At 41.9% G+C, this 22,638-nt stretch overlaps 1 protein-coding gene across 5 annotated transcripts in view; it reads left to right on the top strand.

Moving 5' to 3' along the window:
- The window catches only part of INPP4B (inositol polyphosphate-4-phosphatase type II B), a 519,946-nt gene that overhangs the window by 263,461 nt on the left and 233,847 nt on the right, over positions 1–22,638 (top strand). For all 5 annotated transcript variants that reach the window (XM_066573709.1, XM_066573708.1, XM_066573704.1 and 2 more), the window contains one exon: positions 5,808–5,846. In XM_066573709.1, coding sequence (XP_066429806.1) covers positions 5,808–5,846 — 39 coding nt within the window. The remainder of the gene's footprint in view (positions 1–5,807; positions 5,847–22,638) is intronic.

Here is a 22,638-nt window from a genome sequence, read left to right on the forward strand (position 1 = left end):
AACAACCGTGCATATAGTAAGTGATGGTCTGGGGAGTAAGGATGTCATTAGAACTATCATGGTCACAAAACTTTAGCGGAAATCAATCTTCATAGTTCTTTAGTTCAGGGAAGAAATATAAACGTACAAGACCCTAATTGGTGGTTCCACTCCCCTCATTCAAACAAACTTGACATTTTGTTGCTGACTAAAATTATGTGGATTCTTCTAGAACTTCTGCAATTACTTGTTAAAGTAATACGGCACTACCACTTTCTGTACAGTTCGGAAATGTAGATGGGCAATGACCTAAATATGTTCCTGATTACGAAATATATTGGCCAGAATTCAGCACAGGATCCTAAAAGTGCACCTAGTATAAGGGGAGGATGGGTTTCAACAGTAACTTGTTTTTATTTGTTTTTTGTTAGCGGCTTCTTGGAATTCTCTGGCTCAGTTGAAAAAATGTTTTAAAATTTCTTCCATATATTTTGCAACTATGCAGTTTCCAGCAGCCCATTAAAGTGACCCAACAGTTTCAGGATAAAATTTTGTCCCAGGAGTGGAGAAGGGGATATACTATTTAGGGCTCAGTCACACGGGTGCATCGGCACCCGTACACAGGCGCCGATGCGCCCGTGTGACTGAGCCCTCACTGCAGGAAGAAGACGGCCGTACCTCAAGACGGTCACAAGTTTTTTCTACCGGCGCGGCTGAGAGACGTCCGTCTTGAGATACGGCCGTCTTCTTCCTGCAGTAACACGGGCGCCGATACGCCCGTGTGACTGAGCCCTTACAGTTGTCCGAGCCATTCAATTGTTCCAGGTTGTGGTGGCAGGAATACGAGATGGTGACACAATCTTCAGACTATCTGATCTTCACAGTGCATTAGTAGCTTTAGACTACCTCTGCACCATGCCTGCTTTCTGATTGGACAGAGCTGCTCATATGATCAGCACTGGCCAATCAGAGTGCAGTGCACAGTGTGCATTAGTTAGTTAGTAAATTGCTGCAGCCATCCTGTCCAGGTGAAACCAGGGCCTGGAACTGATGGATTGGAGAGGCAGCTAAGAGTAACAACTGCAGGTAACGCAGCCCCCTGCCCTTCCTGTTCAAAAACAGAATTTGTCCTGAAACTAGAGCTTTAATGCTCTAACTCCTTTTAACTGCAACCAATTTGAAAACTGCACCAAATTGCATAACAGAGCTGTTTTTGCCACTACATGCACTCCCCTCAGTAATAAATGCTTCCGAAAGACACATTGCATACTGTTTACTTGGTCTCAGGAATAGATCATTGCTGAAAACATGGTAGTATTTGTGGGTAGAATCACTGAAAGTTATTTGGCATCTTGGAAATCATTTCAGTAAAATATATTATTTTGAAGTGTTAATTGATTGTGTAAATATACGTTTTCAAATAATAAAGTGCCATAGAGTCTATAGCCACAGGACTGCTATTAGAATTTAGGTTTTGAAAGAGTACGGTTTCTCCTTAGGGAGAGAACCCTGTAAGCAGACTTATGAAGTCCTCCATGCTCCTTTGGGAAATTTATGCAAATAGGAAGATGGAACAAGCCTTGTAATAATGACAGGGAATATAAGCCAAATCCAGAGTCCTCTCCAGAAGGAAAGATAAACACTACATACACCCATGTCAAAGAGCTCTCACCCAGCCAAGTCCGCAAACTTACTGTACACTGATAAGGGACAAATGCCCCAAAACAGCTGTCTGTGTTTGGTTTATCTTTTCCTTCTGGAGAAGACTCTGGCTTTGGCTTATATTTTCAGTCATTGTTACAAGGCTTGTTAGTGGGTCTGACATTGACTTGCAGGAATGTTGCCTTCTAATAAGTGGTGCTGCAGAAGCATTGTTGCATTTTCCCATTTGTATTACTTTAGAAAGAAAGTAAAATAACCTGGATATATGACTAGGAGTGATAATAATGGCCGTTTACTGCCCAGGAGTTACGAGCATGGAAGTATTCTCCGGGGAACATTGTTCAGCTGTAAGGATGGCAGCACATATGAAAGCTATTGGCCAAAAAATTACTCATTAGTTGCCAGTCGCTTTGTTTCAGCTTGCTGAAATGAAGCGACTAGTGAGCGAGGTCCCGTTCAGTGTAAATAAATGGTTGTTTATCTTTGAACAACTGCCTATTAACACTGAATGGAGGTGAGCCACCGGAAGAGATCTCCAGCTCACTCTGCCTCTATTCATTAAACAACTATCACTCATGCAGGACGTCGGGTGGCGGATCCGCAGGTAAGTATGGGGTCTCGGGGGCGCCGTGATGGGCTCCGCTGCGGAATTCCGCTTGCGGAGCCCGTCACGGCCGTGGGCACTAGGCCTTAGTGTGTCAATAACTTGTAGAGCTATTAGGGGTGTAATTACAGATGCAAGTCTTTTGGAGTATGTGTCTATTAGTTAGCACATCTAGATTTTTACCTATTCTTCTAGGCAAGACTGCTCCGACTCTTTCCAGTTAGGTGTTTTGGGTTGGTGCACATTAGTCTTCAAGTCATGCTGAAGATTCTCAGTTGGATTGATGTCTGGGCCTTTATTTGTCTATCCAAGACATTTTCATGTTTCTCTAGATTGTGGCTTTAGCAGGATGTCTAAGGTCAATGTCCTGCTGCAATGGTAAACCTCTGTCCCAGTCTCAAATCTCTGGCAGACTGAAACAGATTTTACTCAGATATTGTCCTGTATTTACTGCCATCCACCTTTCCTTCAATCCTGCCCAGTCCTTGCAAATGAAAATCATCCTCACAGCAGAATGCTGCCACCACCGTAGTTCCTTGGGGTAATGGAAAGTGTTGGGTTTGCTCCATATGTAGTGTTTCCCATGAACTGCCAAAATTTAAATTTTAGTCTCATTTGACCAGAGAATCTTCTTCTATATGTTTGGCAAACTCCAAATGTGTTTCCTTATGCTTTTCTGTAAGCAATGGCTCTTTTCTTCCATAAAGCCTCACCCTATAGAGGATATGTCTTATAGTGGTCTCACGGACAGATAGTTCTGTCTCCATTGTGGATCTCTGGCGAAACTTCAGTATTATTGTTGGTGGCTTTGTTGAATCTCCGATTTATGCCCTCCTTTCGCAATCTGTGAGTTTTAATGGGTGGCTTTCTTTCGTCAGGTTTGTACTTATGCCATATTCTTTCCATTGTGCTATAATGGATTTAGTGGCACTTTTTGGAATGTTCCACCTTTGGGATATTTTTTTTATAATCCAACCCTGATCTATAGTTCTCCACAACTTTGTCTCTGACCTGTTTGGAGAGCTCCTAGTCTTCATGTTACTTGCCTAGTGGTGTTGCAGACACCTTGGTTGGATCAAACCTTATTTAGGGGCTTAATAGCAAAGGGGGAGGGGTGGGGTGAATATACTGTATACACACTCAAAACGTTTCAGTCTTTATTTCTGTTTATTCTTTAAATAAAGATATTTTTTCATTCCATTGTAACTATTTTGTCAGATCTGTTACATAAGATCTAAACTAAAATCCATTTAATTCAAGGTTGTAATGCAACAAAACATGAAAAACACGTAAGGTGAGAATATTTCCACAAAGCATTGTAATAATGCCAGTCACGGTCACCCTTTTAGGCTGAGTTCACATATATGGTTTTCGTTGCAGTATTTTTGGTTGTCACCCAGCTTACCTAAAAACGGATCTAATAATAAACCGCTTAAGTCTGGGTTCACAAAAGCATTCAGGCTCAATTCGGGCCATCTGTTGTCATGCTCTGATCATAATGGGATCTGTCTGGCTTCATCATAGCACCTCTCAGACAAAATAGCACAGCGTGCTGCAAGATTGTGTCCAGGATTTTAGGACGGATCTGCACCATTGGCTCTGAATGAAACATCTGATGTAGATGTGAACAGGGCTAAGATTCAACTCATAGGGGGTCATTTACTAAATTTCCAGCTTTCTGGCATAGATTGCACTAGAAACTGTCAAACATGCTCTGCACCACATTTTTAGTGTTTTAGACACTTTGACAATTTTTTTGTGATGTCTGACAAAAGTGTGTTCCTTCGAAAAAAAGGGGTATTGCCTAAATTTTTCATGAAGTTGATATAAACTTACACTAGACAGTCTTAATATTTGTCAGACTGGTCCATTTTAAGACCAGCTAATCTAAGTTTTCACTACTTATAGAAAACATCTGTAAATAAGCCCCACAGATTTCTATTTAGGAGTAATCTTTATTTCAGTGGTAAATACGGATGTGTGCTTTGGTTTCCTCATGCAAAGTATTCTATTAATTCTTCACACTTTTAAAAACTTTTTTCTTATGTGCAAGTTGTTTCAAGATGCTCCTTAATGTATGCTAATGTCGACGATGTATCTGCTTATGTTTATACAGTATGTTCAGCTAGTATAGTGCTTCCTGCGTAATTAAAAATGTATGAAAGTCAAAGAGAATATTGCATCCAGATATTAGTGCTCAGACTGATGTTAATCTTGGATTACAAGAACTCTTTCTCTAAACATTTGACATGTATGGAACTAGTACCCACTGAACCCTATAAATCCATATACCTTCTGCTTTAATTACACTCCAAAATTAGGAATTGCTACCTTCCTTCTGAAAAGAAGTGAAGTCCTTGACTAATTATGAACTCTAAGTCTAGCTGTATTATACATTTCAGCACTGAGTCCGAAGCCAACTACCCTTTGGACAAAAGATTATCCTATCATCACCATGAGGACAACTCAATGTTGTCTAAACGATGCAAGAGCTACCCGAAAGATGCTTATTTCTTGCATCGGGGAGTTAACTTGCCCACTTTCTTGACATCCCTCATTTGTCTATATAAGATACAATGGACAGCAAGTCCTGGAAACCCTTTGAAGCTTTACTTATACTAAACTTTAGTACTAGTTCTGCATGTGTAAACACTGGAAATGTTTATATGTGCATTAATTATTACGAGACCTTTAACAGATCACAGTTTTTGTGACCCTGACTCCATATCTTTTACAAATTCCATTTTATTCTCATATATATCTTTGAATTTGCACACAATGAATTGAACGGAATGATCAAGCATTTCATAATGTAACTACAATATGTGTCTGTGCCTTAGCGCTGTGTTCTCCGGTTCCAATACACATCGGCATCTACATCATATGCAGATTGAACTTAATGTTCTACATTAGTGCACACATAAAGAAAACAAAACAAGAATATAAACCATAAAATGGTCCCGGTGAGGATTAGAGTTGTGAAAAAGAAACACTAAATAAGGGGAAATGGAAAATGTGTAAAGTGAATGTTTGCATAAAATAAAGTATGGGAGATCCGTTGTAAAGTTATATACCAGTGCATGGGAAATTCAATTTTTAATGAGTAGCGGCAAATGGATCACAGAGGAGAATGTACCCTCAACTCAAGTCTTTACGCAACCATTTATTTTGCTAATATGGTCAGTACCAGCTCTGAGATGCCCCTTTGTGACTTGCTGTAGCTGCTGGGGGAAGCTGGGTAATTCAGTCCTAATGAACTATTCATTCTCATCCATTTTACAGTGCTATTGATTTTTGCTACTTCTGCTGCAGAATGAAATAAGGCAGAGGAGCATGTTTGGGGAAGACTGCTGATTTTAGCACAGAGTGAACAGAATAACGCATTGGGTACCAATTAGAACTAATTCCGATCAATTCATTTGTATGACTGTAATTCTTTTGGGGAATGGATAGGAGAAAGTCAAACTAATAGTAAGCTCAGCAGCAGTAATGTAAGTTGCAGTAATTTTATGGTTTTGTGTAGCCTTCAAAAACATTTATTTTTTTTATTTTTTTCCCATAGGTTCTTCCAGAAGCCAGTGATCCAAGAACAAACAGTGGGGTAATTATTAACAATGTATACAATGCATGAGACATGTTTCAGAAGTATAGTTTGCTGTTAGGAGGGTTGTGTCAAGATGTAAAGCTATCTCCTGTCCACAGGATAGGGAATACTTTCATGGTCGATGCAAGTCCTACTCCTAGGACCTCCATTATTCCTGAGAATGGAGTTTACAAAGATCTCCCAATGAAGGACGCAGAGGTCATACATAGGCACCGCCACCCATTAATTTCAGTGGGAGTGTCAAAGATTGCCAAGTGCTTGTATTCAGCTATTTCCAGTGCCCTAGTTGAAATGAAGGTAGCAGCAATCTTTACTACATTTATGCGGAGACCTCCAAGATCCCCAATCTCGGAATCAGTGGGGCTGTCCGCAATCAGACTCCCCACATTCCTAAAGCTATTCCCTATACTGTAAGTAGGCAATAATTTTTATATATTGGCACAACCCCTTTAAAACTGATTATGCTGAAACTTCAACATATAAGTGAATATGTAGGGCTCTTCGTATATTTATTATCCCCTGAACTGGAAGAAAGTCTTAAGGTGGCCTTATTTAAGAAAGTCTCTTGTTCACACAGCTTGTAATGGTGCATATTCCATTCAAACACTTGTATGCTCAAGTTTGGATACCCAAAAAGTTTTATTGATGTTTTGAGTTTATAAAACTTCGGCAAACATGAAGAGAATGTCCAGTTGTGAGCTCAGAATTCACATATACGAGTACCCATAAGGTAAAACACTGGCTTTTCTTTTTCTCAGCGTTTCAACGGCTTTTTAGCTGCACTCCACCAGGACAGTACTCTTTCTGCATCTGTGACTCTATCTGGGATTCAGTGCCTAGAAGTCTAGTTGGAAATGATCCTCCTGCCTCATAATTGTTTAGCCTGCAGCTCTCTTCTTCCTCATAAGATTGCTGCTGTGTATAAACACACGTCTATTCCAAGTTCACCGGGAATTCAGGATATGGAGAGCAAATTTCCATGATAACAGGGCAAAAACACTTTAACCATTTCCAATCCACAGTCTGACATCTTCCTACATTCTGATTGAAGCTTGTACAGCTCCAATGTCAGAAGATGTCCGACAGGGTATTCTTACCATCTATTGCCAGCCACTCCGCTGTCTGAGCTAGTAGATGGCGCCACTGTATAACAGCAAAAAGAGAAAGCCTTTTAGGAAACTCTGAATCCAAAATTGGATTGGAAAGGGTTAAAGTATAAATTACTACACCACTAGCGAGAACAGGTAAGGAAGTTGTCACACACCGGTTTATAACAATGAGCATTTCAAGGGTGTCTCTCTCTACTGAAGTCCATGAAAGTTATGGAGACAATCAATAATGGCCACCTCTTATTAATTTTTTTTCTCATATGCCTTGGCTTGCAGAATAGGAATTTTGGAAAGCATATGCTGTGAATATGCCATACATGTTTTGAAGTTGGAAAACCCCTTTAATCCAAGTCAAATGTAGATAATCCCAGAACCTAGTAAAGTATGTGACCTTTTAAGCCTCTTGTAGTTTAATGTTTACTCCCAAGAGTCATGAGCTCCTCTAAGCAATGGACTCTTACAAAGCAGCAAAACCTATCCGTGTTACGGCAGGTGGGTAGCTGTGGCTATCACAATTATGGAAGGGCATCTCTGGCTGTCATGGGCTATAATGGGGGCATGGATGGATGGATGGATGTCACAGACAATAATTGAATATTTTTAGCTGGTCCAGGCTGTAACAAAGGTATATATGGTTGGAACAGGCTATGGGCCATCTGTTTTCTCTTATACTGCTTTGCTTCTCCTTTCTTTAACTCATTGAGCGATGTTAGGCCCAGTTTATTAGTGATTGATAGATCAATTGACTCTCCCTCAACCAGTGAAGACCAACAGGGAATTGGGCATTGGCGGAAAGGGATGGGGGAGGTGTGTATAGTTTCTTTTATGTTGATATATGGTGGTGGGCAACTTTTGAAAAAAAAATAGTCCCCCGGTCAGCCCCTTTTACTTTAACAGATATTGAGTTAAGGTATATATAGCAACATATAATTTGACAAGGGCGCTCAAGCTTCACATGTGACTTTATATAAGTAAATAGTGACTGTTTCGTCATACCCTCTTGTTATTGTCGTCATTTCTAATAAGTTAGTGAGGTTATGTATCAAGCCTCCTACAGTTCATATAATATCCGAGGGCATCTAATATTTTCACTAATTTAAAGAGTATGGTTTTCTGGCTTCAATTATTTTAATAAAAAATGATGTATAGCTCACACTTTAGAACATTTTTCATACTTTGCAGTTTTATAAGGATTACCGGATACATCAGACCGGAGACAGATTTCTAGAAGTGTCTCAACTTCATGAACAATAATTGGCAAATCTGATTGGATTAATTTCATACTTTATTTCATCTTCTCAGATTAGTTCCCTTTGACAGTTTAGTGGTGTCATTGTCAAATGACAGAGAAATGAACTTTTTTTTTCATATCTATTAAGCCCCGTGGTTCCTAAAACTAACTCTGAACTAATTTTAGAAAACAAATTGGACAAATGACATTTAATAAGGATATATTGTAAAGGGCACTTTAAACGTGGTACGTGTACTATGTCTTAAATCTCAAACTTTCTAGACTTCACTCTACTGGTCTTCAGTGCTGTCTAAATCATTACGGCTACTGTAGATATTCCCTTAATTAGAGAATGTGCGTCCTTATTGTAAACACTTTATTCAATGTTCTACATTATATTTTCTAGGAAAATACATATTAAGAACCACTAGATGTCAAATGACCTATAAAAAAATCACAAATTCATGTTGCCAATTTAATAGTGATTATCTAAACCACCGATTTTCAATGTTCCTAAGCCAAGTACCTCCTATTTAACCAAATCACATCAAAATACTCCAAGACTTTGATCATACATAGTGCTGTTTATTAAATGCAGAACATGAGTACAATGCAGCCCCCTTCAAGGTTTTGCTAACCCTTCTACGTTGTGTACTTTGTTTCTTCCTATGTAAATCTGATATAACACTGCTGTCTGTAAAATGGAGATATTCATCTTGCATTCAATTTTCATTCAAGGCGCTTACATCATAAAAATTAGGCATGGTAGTGTTAGGGTCAAGTGACTGCATTCTGACGTGACTTGTCACTTTAATAGAATCAGTTCTGTATTAATGAAGTGAACTTCACATACTTCATTTCTCCTTCACTTTTTATGAATCCCTACTGACTTCTTCCTTTATGCTCTGCCTACCGGTGACTTCATCAGTATGCTGATATTCCATAGAAACGATCGCTCTACTTCATAAGCATATTCATGCATAGCGGGTTTTAGGAACTCAATAGAGGTTGCTGATCAGTGGTGATGAGATCCCTTTGATGTTGGAGAAACACTACTTGTAGAAGAAGGCTGACTGCTCTGACATGGATGTCCTTTAACAGCTACTTCTCTGTGGCGTCGATATGCTAATGAGGTCACTGCAGACAGAAATTGGAAGAAGAAGTCAGCGGGGGATTCCTAAAAAGTCAGGAAGAAACAAAGTACTGTTATGACATTCATGCATACATAAGCATATATGGCGTATATAAGAAAAGCCGTCTCCACGGTATAGTGATGGATTAGAACTCTCTTGGCTTTATATGAATAAAGTTTGTTGTTTTATGCGTAGAATGAAATGTAATACATTGGAAAAAGTTTATAAAAAGTAATTCAAAAAACACCGGTTCTCTCATTTTTTTTAAAGAACCTCCGAAAGATGATAACTGATGTAGTATCTCATTGCTTGATACGAGCAACAACTAGTTTTTATAAATCTCCAATTCACTAACATTTTCAAAAACTCTGCTCGATGCCATGGTATGGGCTCATCTTTGACCCGACACATCTTACAGCTAAGGGTTTGCTAGAGTTGTACTAAGTATGGGCAGTCCTGTGTAAGCCAAAGGACCAGAACTCCAACTCCATGCATTAGGGCAGTGGTGGCGAACCTATGGCACGCGTGCCAGAGGCGGCACTCAGAGCCTTCTCAGCTGGTACTCGCCGCCGTTGGCCGCTCACCACATTAGTAAATACTGGCAGGGGTGTCGCAGCTCCCCTGCTGGTATTCACTCAGCAGCGATGCTAGAAGCGCTGATCCCGGTGCACACTATGATGTCAGTGTGCAGCTGGGATCCTCCTCCCCCCTACTTTGACGTCTCCTACTTGGTTCTGCAAGAGCAGGGGAGGGGACGAGGTGTCCGGCAGCACGTCACAATGTGCTCCTGGGATCAGTGGGATCAGTGGCAGAAACAGCGCCAAGCAGGGGAGCTGGGGTGGGAGGGGGAATGTAACACTTGCTGGCAAGTTTCTCCACAGATATCTTTTGCTTGACGGAAATATCAGTTTATTTTGAAGCAGTCATCTAAGGGTAGCTTTATACTGAGCAACTATTGATCAGATAGTGGCTTAGAAAAGTCGATGAAGGCCTACAAACGACAGTCAGTTGAGTGCTTCCCACCTAGTGCTTATCGTTCATTGGTTTTTTACCAATACGGTATATTGTTTGTAGGTGAAAGCTCTATGGAAATTTGTTCGCAAGTTGTTCAAAGATGTACTGCTGTGACTTTACACCGGGGGACTTTAGGTCAATCAGCAAATGTTTTTCAGGTGAGCTGAAACAAAACAGCTAGCGAGCGAATTATCACTCGTAACCCTGTTAGGGGCCATGTTTACGCTGAAGGACTATCATTTGAATGCGCTTTTCGAGTGATTATTTGGCCAATAGCCGTGTTGTGTAAAGCCAGCCTGACAAAAATGGGATTGTAAAAAGCAGACAATCCCTTTAGCTATCAGCAAACTATATAGATTTGTTCTGTTGGTGTATTTTGCTAGATTGCCTAGACTGGATTTAATTTCAACAAACTCTCAACTGTGAGAGATACAACAGTATTACAGGCGAGAAGTACCGATTTTCAGATGTTTTCCCAAGCAAAACAGATTGGACAAGTGATTAGAGATGAGCGAGCATACTTGGTAAGGCGATATACTCGAGAGAGCATCGCCTTTTTTGAGTACCTGCTGGCTCGTCCCTGAAGATTTGGGGGGTTGCAGAGGGGATCGGGAGGGGGAGAGAGAGAGGTGGATCTCTCTCACTCTCCTCCCCGCTCCCCCTCGCTGCCCTGCGCCGCCCTCGACCCCCATGCCCCCCCCCCCCGAATCTTCAGGCACAAGCCAGCAGGTACTCAAAAAAGGCGATGCTCTCTCGAGTATATCGCCTTACCGAGTATGCTCACTCATCTCTACAAGTGATACATGTTTGCATCACTTGACATAAGATATTCTGTAAATACTAGAATTGGGAAGGAATTTTTTTCCCCCAAATTGGGGAAAATTGGCTTCTACCTCATTTGTTTTTTTTTTTTGCCTTCCTCTGGATCAACAAGGAGGGGTGGAAACAGGCTGAACTGGATGGACATTTGTCTTTTTTCGGCCTAAGGCCTCATGTCCACGGGCAGATCGGATTCTGCATGCGGGAGCCTGCAGCGGAATCCGACCGGTCCTGCAGCTGAGGACACTGCGTTACCTGTCCGGGTCTTCTGCGTGTTGTCCAGGTCTTCTATTTCCTCATCTGCAGATGCATGCAGAAGTGCCAGCCGTTGCACATGTGCAGTACATTTTTAATTATTTTTAACTCCTGCTTTCCCGCGGAATCCACGGCCCGTTTGCAATTAAATTGTGGATGGGTCGTTGATCAGACAGCTTCCATTGACTTCAACGCACTGAAATGGAGCATGCTGCCATTTGTTTCCCAGACTAAAAGGTCCACAAATCAAATCCGCATGCTTTATTTCATTTGCGGACGCCCATGTTTGCCTATGGGCGGCTTGATTTGCGTATCTTTTGCGGGGATTCCGCAAATCAAACCCGCCCATGGACATTGGGCCTAACTGTTAGAGTGTTCTGCTGGGATCTGTTGTACTACATGTTTTCCAGCAGCGCCACTCTACAGGTGGTGGTCGATTGGCTGGCTGGAGCAATCCACACCCAGCCAGCTCAATCAACCACCATCTGTGGAACCGTGCTGCTGTAAACCACGTAGTACAACCCATCCTAGCAGAACGCTCTAACATACTAGGTTACTATATAGAAGGGAAGCAAACTTTTTCACTATACAAAATCAATGCTATTTTCCTTCCTTGATTCTTCATCTAAAAAAGGCATAAACCACCAGTTTCTCCACCCAAATACTTCCTTACGTGCTTTAGCACTTGCTTAGATTTTCAGGGTACAGCATGGCTTCATATAGATGCAGTAACACCCAGCCAATGCGTCGTGAGAAACCTGTGGATCACGAAACAAGTTCTTGATGTTCCCAGAAGACACATCTTGATTTTTGTCTTTGCTTCAACTATGTCCAGAGCAGGGAGGTGATGTGAACCTTTTAGTGCATTGAGTAGATAATAGGCTGATTTTCACTATCTTGTCAGTTAATTCAGAGAGCTGGATAATAGATTGTTGGCTCTGATTCACCTCCACTTTTTGTATTTCAGCATGACTCATAGTTTAAATAAAAACCGGTAAGAACCTCTGCATTATAGCAGTAAACCAGCATTATTTTACATTCAGACATGTACAGTCGAGATGAATAGAACATAACTAACCAGGTCCTGTGGTTGCATATAAAGCATTACGCATGCCGTTGTGCGCTCGTGAAATCTAGAGACATGCTCCGATGATAATTATAAGGCCAGTTTCTTCCCGGTGATAAAGGGGGTCTATGGTTTTGTACATTCTTACGTATGCAAGTCAGGCGCTGTACACTTTATCAGCTGGAAAAGCCTTAAGGCATTAAGACAGCAGCGTCAGCTGGTGACATTTAGAGACATGCCTGGTGGGGTCTCTGCATTACATATTGGAAATCTTAATTATAAGAATTAATTTGATAACCACCAGCTGCGTAGGATTGCCTACAATCCCACTTGCAGTTGGCCATTTTAAATGAGGCTAAGCATGTGAGGAACCTTTGATAAATCCCGGTATCAATTGGTTCTCCTCCTGCTAGAACTATGCTTGGTACTGAAAGTGGAAGGAATGCTTTCAGAGAATCTTTGGTCTTATCAATATTGATGACTTTTAGGAAGTATAAAAAGTGTAGTCTTCCTGATCTTGGACCTCAGATCTAGAGTACAGAATTGAGAACATTTGTATTCTTAGGTAAGCTCTTTGGATGTAATGGCAATGTAGTTATTCTGTTCTGTCGTCGTTGCATTACATCACTTTGTTTAGATCATACAGAGTTTGCTGGTATTCATGAATCTGTCACAGCCTTTTATAAAGGGCTTTTCTATTATCACATTCACCTGCAGAGCATCTTTACTATTGTCAAAGGGGTGACTCAGACACTAATCTGACTCCATTCTCCAATGAAGACCAAAATTTGAGTATTTCAGACAAAGGAGTTCCTTTACAACTTGTTCCTACAGTGCAGGTTTGGAATATAAAGTGGTCCCTCAAGACTTAGGGGGGGTTTTAGACAGGATGACTGTTGGTCGCTTAAGCAGCCCACAGCCATCCCAATGACTATCGCCCCTGAGCTTTCACACAGGAGTGATATTCGATTGGTCGCTTCTGGACACCTGCTTCTATTTACTGCAAACAGGTAGATAGATGAGCAAAACTGCCTGTTTATACCGAGCAAGAAGTTGCTGACCAGTCATTCTGTTTGAGCTCACTGTCACTTAACTTCTTGCTCAATACCATGTTCCATGCTATATTTACATGGGCCCACAGACGCTCAAAATCACTACCTTTTTACTTTTGTTGACTACATTCAGGAATGTGTTAGATTTACAGCATTTCCGTGAACCTTGCTCTGTTAGGAGCCACTGCTTATAAGCCTGAACTTACTGTTTGAGCATTGCCACTTTATTATAGTTTCTAAGCACCTTTATTTGTTTCTATTTGTATATCTGACATTTTGTCTCAAATACTCTTTATGTTTTATAGAAATCTTTTTGGAGCGCTGCCATCAGTTCTTCTGGATTGCCATGGAAACTTGTGTGGTTTCTTTGTTTTTAATTGCTTTTACTATATATTTTGTGTTCATGTTTTGAGTAACAGAGACATTGTTGCAGGTTTTTATAGATGGGTGAGATGTGCACAGTTCTTCTTATGTCACTTTTCTTTTTGTTATATTATGTTTCCATCGACATAAATTGCAGCACTCCATCCTTTTGTATTGGCTCTTTATTTTTCCATTTATATTTTTAGTGCCCGCCAACTTCTCTATACGTCGAGTACTCAATAGTTGGCCCTGTGGTATGGACCTTCTCTGGCCACTCCAGCCCGGTCTGTCCAGGGTAGACTGTCCCGGCTGTAAGTGCATGGGAACTGGCCATTGGACTTTGAAGTGAGTGAATGTATAGTGGGTCAGGAACGCTATCTTTTCTCCTTAGGGAGAGCACCTAGAAGGCAGTCATGCTCCTCTGGGTAATATGCAAATAAGGGAGATGGAACAATAACTCTGCAGCGCCATCTTTTTTTGAAGGCAGCATACCTGCAAGTCAATGTTAGACTCTTTACACAAGTCTTGTAACAATGACTGGGAATTGAAAGCCAAGCCAGAATCCATACACTTTCCATTCCCAGTCATTGTTACGAGGCTTGTATAAAGAGTCTAACATTGACTTGCAGAAATGCTGCCTTCCAAAAGATGGCGCTGCAGAGTTATTGTTGCATCTCCTTTATTTGGATATTACCTAGAGGAGCTCTCCCTAAGGAGAAAAGATAGTGTTGCTGACTCACATCAGAAGCCTCTCGTTAGCCAAGCCAGAAACCTACTGATGAGGGGCAAACACCCTGAAACAGCTGTCTGTGTATATATACTGGCTTGACTTTCAATCCCTAGTCATTGTTACAAGGCTTGTCTAAGGAGTATAACATTGACTTGCAGGAATGCTGCCTTCCAATAGGTGCCACTGCATAGGTATTGTTGCATTTTCCTTATTGACTGTATAGAGACACTGTGATTTTTTAATACATTTATTGTGCTTCTTGTGGACAGTGGGTGTTTTAAAGGGCTGGGCATCTGGACATTAAAGTAGCAATGAGAGGGGCATTTTTTTTTACTTCGAGGCAAGGGGCACTTCTGAGTTTTGCTATGGAGCCCTATGTAACCCCCTTTTAAAGGCATACCATCTATTATTGGTTTTGCCAAGGTTCACCTTAATATAAGCTCCAGTAATATGACTGGTTGCAGAAAGATGAGGCAAGACTGTGCACCGTCTAATACTTCAGTAATATGACATCCAGTAGAGTACGTCACCATTATTTTCTGACAGTTTTGTGTTCATACAGAAAAGCCTCTGTTTGCTTCTGGGTAAAATTGTAGACAAATGGAGATATATTATGCCCTCACAGAGGTCTATAGGTCCCATATTGCAGCCCCATACAATCTAGAGCAGACCTGGGCAAAGCACGGCCCGCGGGCCACATCCGGCCCGCTGAATAGCTCGGACCGGCCCGCAAAGAGTCCGGTGTCAGCAACGGGAAGCAGCTAATTCTCGGTATGTAGCCCTGCCCCACCTCTCCCCATTGCAAATAGTGCAGGGGGGCGGAGAGGAGGCAGAGAGGGGGCGGGAGCTCAGTTCCTGCTCCTGGGCTCTTCCAGTCTCCCCCCCCCTGCACATGAGGACAACGTATATCGGCTCGGCGTGAAAACCGAGCCGATATACGTTCGTCTGAATGCAGCCTCAAAGGGGTCTTTCAGGGAAATACTATTAACCCCTTAACGACCAATGACGTACCTGGTACGTCATGGAGCGTCGGGGTATGTATGAAGAGAGGTTGCGATGCAACCTCTCTTCATACAGTGCGGGCATCAGCTGTTTATAACAGCTGACATCCGCGGGCAATAGCCGCGAGCGGCCGCGCGGCCGATCGCGGCTATTAACCATTTAAATGCCGCTGTCAATTCTGACAGCGGCATTTAAATCCCCCGAACGAAGTCCGAACGATGTTCGGGGGTCCCGCACGGCCCCCCCGCGGTGAGATCGGGAGAGCCGTGCATGTGTCATGGCAGCCGGGGGCCTAATGAAAGGCCCCAGGGCTGCCTTAGCAGACTGCCTATCAAGCCGTCCCCGTGGGGTGGCTTCATAGGCTGCCTGTCAAAAAGCAATATGACGTAATGCTATAGCATTACGTCATACTGCAGGAGCGATCAAAGCATCGCATCTTAAAGTCCCCCAGGGGGACTTCAAAGTAAAGTAAAAAAAAAAATCAATAAAGTTTTTTTTTAATTGAAAAAAAAAAAAAGTTGTAAAAGTTTAAATCACCCCCCTTTTGCCATATCTATTATTAAAAAATCTAAATAATGAATTAAAAATATGTATTTGGTATCACCGCGTCCGTAAAAGTCCGAACTATCAAAGTACCACATAATTTTTCCCGCACGGTGAACGTCGTTCGAAAAAAGAAATGAAGAACGCCAGAAATGCATTTTTTTAGTTACCCTGTCTCCCAGAAAAAACGCAATAAAAAGCGATCAAAAAGTCGTATGTATTCCAAAACGGTACTATCAGAAACTACAGGACATCCCGCAAAAAATGAAACCTTGCTCAACTACGTCGACGGAAAAATAAAAAAGTTATTGCGCGCACAAAATGACCGCAGAAAATAATTGAAAAACATTTTATGTCTTTAAAAAAAAAAAAGAGGAGTATAGTAAAAAAAAACCTATACAAGTTTGGAATCGTAGTAATCGGACCGACCCATAGAATAAAGTTATGTCGTTTTTGTTGCCATTTGTGCGCCGTAGAAGCAAGACGCACTAAAAGATGGCAAAATGTCGTTTTTTTTTCATTTTACTCCACTTAGAATTTTTTAAAAGTTTTTCAGTACATTATATGGTACTTTAAATAGCACCATTGAAAAATACAACTCGTCCCGCAAAAAACAAGCCCTCATACAGCGACGTGGATGGATAAATAAAGGAGTTATGATTTTTTTAAAGGGGGGAGGAAAAAACGAAAATTGAAAAAAAAAAATGCCCGCGTCATTAAGGGGTTAATGACCTATCATCAGGATAGGTCATCAATAGTTGATCCCCCAGGGTCTGTCGTTCAGGAGCCCGACCAATCAGCTATTTGAACAAATATAGATGCGTGGATGATTGACATATACAGATGACACCACACGTATGCCTCTACTAGAGATCTCACAGAACCTGATTGTTGGCTGCAGGAGATCGGAGATCCTGATAGAGGGTTTTTTGATAGGCGTGCATAGCAATGTGCATGGAGCCTTCGTATGTTGGTCTGGCCCTCTAAAACCATTCCAATTTCTCATGTGGCCCCATGGGAAAATTAATTGCCCACCCCTGATCTAGAGACTGTACAGTGCCATAATTCAGACATGGGCAGGAAAAACTCATTTTGGCCTCCTGCTGCAATCTCTGTCACTGTAGCATGTTAGTATTTGTCTTTTCTCACACCTCCTGCTATATTTTTATGTCTAGTTACTATTTGTCAAACATTACAGGAATGGTGATAATCCCCTTAAGGATTAGAGAAATATAGACAGATCTCTGAATCAAGACATGAAACTATTGAGCCCATTGACAAAAAAGTGACAGATTGCGGATCCGGTACATCATCCATCACCGCTGGGTACCGTCAGCAGTCTGAGCGCTCTGTCTGCCTGGAGACCATGAGAGCCTGACCTCTACCCGTATTTCTGGACTGTAGAAGAGAATGATTCTTCTTGATATTTTTATTATGAATGCATATCATAATTAGCGCACTTTACTTATGGCACTTACAAAAGTGCTTCAGATTTATTGTAATAAGCGTAAAAATAAATGTTTTATTCCCAAATTTCGAGCCGTAACATCTGTTCTATGACACCAGCTTCTTAATTATTTCTCCCCTTTCCGGAATGGGTTCATAGCTTATAGCAGCTCTTTTATTATTAAGTTCATTCTGTTGTTTTTTAAGACATGTCTTAAGTCGCAATTTGATAAGCTATTAATTGCATTTCAAATGAAATTCTAAAATTGAGACTGTTACACGGCTGAATAACTTCATGAGTTTTCAGCCTAATAATGTCTTGCTAAGTGCCAAAAGACCTCTAAAGTAGAACCGACAACAGCAACGTGTACATGAAGAGCAGTAGTGGATGATAACCATCTATGCCGCACACTTCTCTATTGCTAATAGCTTGACTGACAGCTGTGATTAACCTTACTAGTGAGAATTGCATTAGTATCTTGATATAGTGTCCATTTGAGTGAAGCAGGTGCATATTTATCTCCTTAATGGGGGCATTTATTTTACCTGCTGTAGATAACAATGTGCAGAAGGACATGAGTCTGTTGAGATACAAGGATGCTGTACAGAGGATGATCGAGGGAAATAGCTAGGGGAAAAAATAGATCACATCAGCGTTTAAACGCAACGATTATCGCTCATGCAACCCCCCAGACACTTGACAAACGTGCAGAGCTGGGAGGGTTAACCCTTTCCAATCCACTGTCTGACGTCTAAAGACATTCTGATTAAAGGCTGTACAGCTCTGATGTCGGAAGACGTCCGGCAGGGTATTCTTACTGTAGATTACTGGCCGCTCTGTTGTCAGGGGCCTCTCCAGTATGTCCCATGCCGCAGTACTGGCTCTAGCCAGCAGATGGCGTCATTGTATAATGGCAGAAAGAGAAAGCCCCCTAGGAAACCATGAATCCAAAATTGGATTGCAAAGGGTTAAGTGTTGGCTTGTCACGGCGGCAATTACCAGACTCGCTTCCCAGATGGATGACAAGCACCCAAGGCCAGAGCTGGATTGCAGACCACCTTTGACACCTCTAGGATAGGGAATGCCAATAAACGGGCTTATGGGGGTAGTAGTTATCACACATGATGCCACCGTTCCCACACACCGGTATGCTACACGGTGGAGAATAAACACAGAGACTTGTGTATGGTACCTTGGGTCACCAGGAATGGTTAGGGCCCGGTATAACTTTACTTGCAATAAACTTTGGCAAAAACAATAATTCACAGAAATGCTGGTACAACTCTTCACAGTGCAAGTAGAACGGAGCTCAGAGATCAGGGAGGATACACAAGATGAAACCAGTCCTACAGTCTGCGCTATCTGTCAGGTACCACTCCTGGACTGGGAGCACTCCAGAGGAGGAAGGGGGGTAGGGTCACTCCGCAGACACTCTGGTGGACAATTATTTACTTAAAGGATTAGCATTTACACCCCGCACTGGAGACGCGTGGGTGGGTGTGACTTGTAGCGTACTTATACGCGGTGATCCTAACTTTGGACGGCCACGCAGGAACAACTTGTGGCTTGAATTAGTACCTCTACAAAGGGTCTCTTTATACAGAATTACTTAGGAATGCTCTCTCTTATGGTTTTGGGACTCAATCTACTCGCATCCAGATTTCAGTCGCTACGGGATATCTCTCCTTCTCCTCCATCTTCACCACAAGGAAGCTGAAGGTGCTTCCATGTGGCTCTGTGTTAGGTAGTCAGCAAGCTGGAACTCTCTGAAGATGGACCGCTTTCCTGCTCTCAAGCACTCCTATTTATACCTTCACTCATATCACATGACATGACAGACTATTACATTTACATGCAGGCAATGATTTTAGTGAAGTTAACCTCTCAAGCGCCGCAGCTGTGCAACACACACACTGGATATGACAAGACAAGCTTTGAACAGTGCATCTACATAGGACAAACATGTATGACATTTATGGAGAGGCTGAGGATGGTGTTTTGGGGCACTAAACTCATTTGCCATCATTTGAATGAATTTTGAACAATATTGTTGCATGTAAATGGGCCTTCAGATTGTGAATGGAATAATCAGTTACATTCATTGTGGTATACACTTCCTATGGCAACCTCAGTTCCTGTTGTTAAAAGGACCTTTGATGGATTGTTTCTCATTGCAACACACTCGCCTTGCTGTGATCCAGTGCTGTCTACCACTGCCTGCCACTGCAATATATGTTTTGCTGAGCCTGGCGGGGAAGTCCACTAATGCATGCACAGAGTGCATGGCCATCTGACCTGTAAGATTGATAGGCACCTAATTTAAAGCACCAGCATGCTGGCCTCAGTGGCCATCAGGGGCAGATACAGGGTTCTATTTGAGGAGGAGGGCCTTAAGGACTTTTTATATGGGCCGATAATAGGGAACAAATTATGTCCAAATCGCGGCCTTGTCTGAGCTCTGCCTTCTACTCTGGCTTCAGAAAGGGCACCCCATATTTGAAATGTTGGCCTGTTTTTTTATTCTGGATCATTCTTTGCACATGTACCAGTAAACATCCTCTCCGTGTGTGTTTTATTTTTAATATTTTCAGCTAGTGACTTTTAGACACCTGCTATAGTGAAAAGCCTTACCCTTGGGCAATTGTCCTCATCCTCCCCCTAAATCCACTGGTAGTGCCAGTTACAGGTATTACTTTCTACCCCCCTCCCTGGTTGTGATGTCTTTGACATTCAACTTGATCTTGCTGATGTGATTTATTTTTTCAACGAACTATAGGATTATCCTCTGTATAGCAGACTTGTATCTTCTGTAGCACCGTTACTGAACCTGACCACCCTCCTGACTACGCCTCAGTACCATGAACCTACTGTAGCTATCCTACATCAACGTGACCAAATCCTCTATAGCCTAACAACTCTTCTGACTATTCTCTCTGCCTTGCTACTCCACTGTTTTAGAACAATGAGTTGCTTGACACCTCTCCATCTTATTCCTCCTACAGTTATCGTATTAGACTGTCACTGCTGTAACCCCTAGTGACTATTCCAAACTTTCCGTGTTTAGTTTTTCCTTCTAACATTACCAAGAGAATCAACCAGTAAACAAGCTAGAGGCACAGAATGTAGAATTGGCGTCAAACTTCTTTGCACTCTCTTTAGTACTGCATAGATATTACATGAGTGTACAAATATCACTCACTTGAGTCACTGCATTCTTTATAACCACACCACGTCTTTATTAGCTAGGGTTGTTACAGATAACCGTATTTGCGCATGTTTTGCGCTCGTAAAATATATGTACGCTATATGCAGAAAATACTACCCATTGATTTCAATGGGTTCTCTCTCAAAAACGATTTTTTTTTTGCGTTCAAAAAGAAATAGGACTTGCTCTATTTTCCTGTGTAGCCAAGGGCCCTATAGAAGTCTATGGGAGATGCGCCAATACACACTCAATGTGCACGCAATTGCGCAATTTTGTAGGAAATAGAACATATCTGGACCTCATTAGGCTAATTGGACTTTTAAATCACGGAAGGGGTGTGCCATGCATGCATGTGAACAGGTCCTGCATGTGCAAAAACTACAGTACTATGCGCCGAGCCGATATGTGTGCAAATCTACCTCATCAAACCTTGTTCACTGCACCACAATGTTGTGTTGAAGCGTGAGCAATTGCGCGTATGGCTGTCTGAAATGGTCATTTATCTCATTATATTCTTACACATGATAAAGAAAACTGTCCACAGATCTGTGCCGTCTTGACTATCTGTTCAGACCTCCGGGCCACTTAAGAGCCTTTTACACAAACATTAGTAAGAATATCCATGTGCATTTATTTCACCATGTAAACAAGGCGCTGCAGATGTATTGTTCCATCTGCCTTATTTGCATATTACCCAGAGGAGCTCTCCCTAAGGAGAAAAGATAGTGTTGCTGACTCATTTTGGTCGCGTAATATACAGCGCATTTAGGTGACTGAAGTACGCATATTCCTTGCGTATGTAGGCCTTTTGCTTGCATAAATATGCAGTAATCACTGAGTACTTACCCCCCACCCCCCGTCCCCCAAAAAACGCAGGATGGTGCAGGAGATTTCTCCTTTCTTCCTGCGTAATTAGGCAGTGAATATGTATCATGCCTATTTTTACCGCTCCCAAAGGCTTACATAGGCTATTTCGATCCGTAATATGAACCAAAATAGCGCATGCTCCAGTTATTTTGATGCGCATAAAATACTCATTTGAATACCTCAATGCAAGCCTATGGGGTTTCAGCACCGCGTATTACGTACGTAAAAATACTTGCATAGTACAAAGCCAAAATACGCCCATGTGAGTGAACCCTTTTGTGTATTTGCCTATTGAGACATTAAGGGTAGAGATGAGCGAACGTGCTCGTTTAGAGCAATTACTCGATCGAGCATCGCTTTTTTCGAGTAACTACCTAATCGGGCGAAAAGATTCGGGGGGCACCAGGGGTGAGCGGGGGGTTGTGGTGGGGAGTGGGGGTGAAAGAGAGAGAGCTCACCCCCGCTCCACCCCCCCGCCCCTCGGCGCCTCCCGAATCTTTTCACCCGAGTAGGCAGTTACTCAAAAAAAAGTGATGCTCGATCGAGTAATTGTCCTAAACGAGCACGTTCGCTCATCTCTAATTAAGGGCTTATTTACATGGGTGAGAATCTTGTGCGAGTTTAGTGTGTTCCGAGTTGCACGAATATGAACTGCATTCTTTTGAATGGACTTATTCACATAAGTGATTTTTTCCCACCCAGCAAAAAAAAATAAAAAATCGCAGCATGTTCTATCTTTTGGAGTTCCTCCGGAATGCCTCACCCATTGTTTTCAATGGGACCATAAAAGTCATTGCATGGCACTCGCACGCTATGCGATGTGCATGTGATGATTGCCGTTGAAATCTGTGGGAAACACTTGTGATCCTCTGATGTACGTTAAACACCCACCTGGGGATCACAATTTCACAGAAGTGAAATTGGGAGTTTTTGAATGACAAACAAAAAAGGAA

Source organism: Eleutherodactylus coqui, chromosome 7 (genome assembly GCF_035609145.1).
Source record: "Eleutherodactylus coqui strain aEleCoq1 chromosome 7, aEleCoq1.hap1, whole genome shotgun sequence".
Lineage (NCBI taxonomy): Eukaryota > Metazoa > Chordata > Amphibia > Anura > Eleutherodactylidae > Eleutherodactylus > Eleutherodactylus coqui.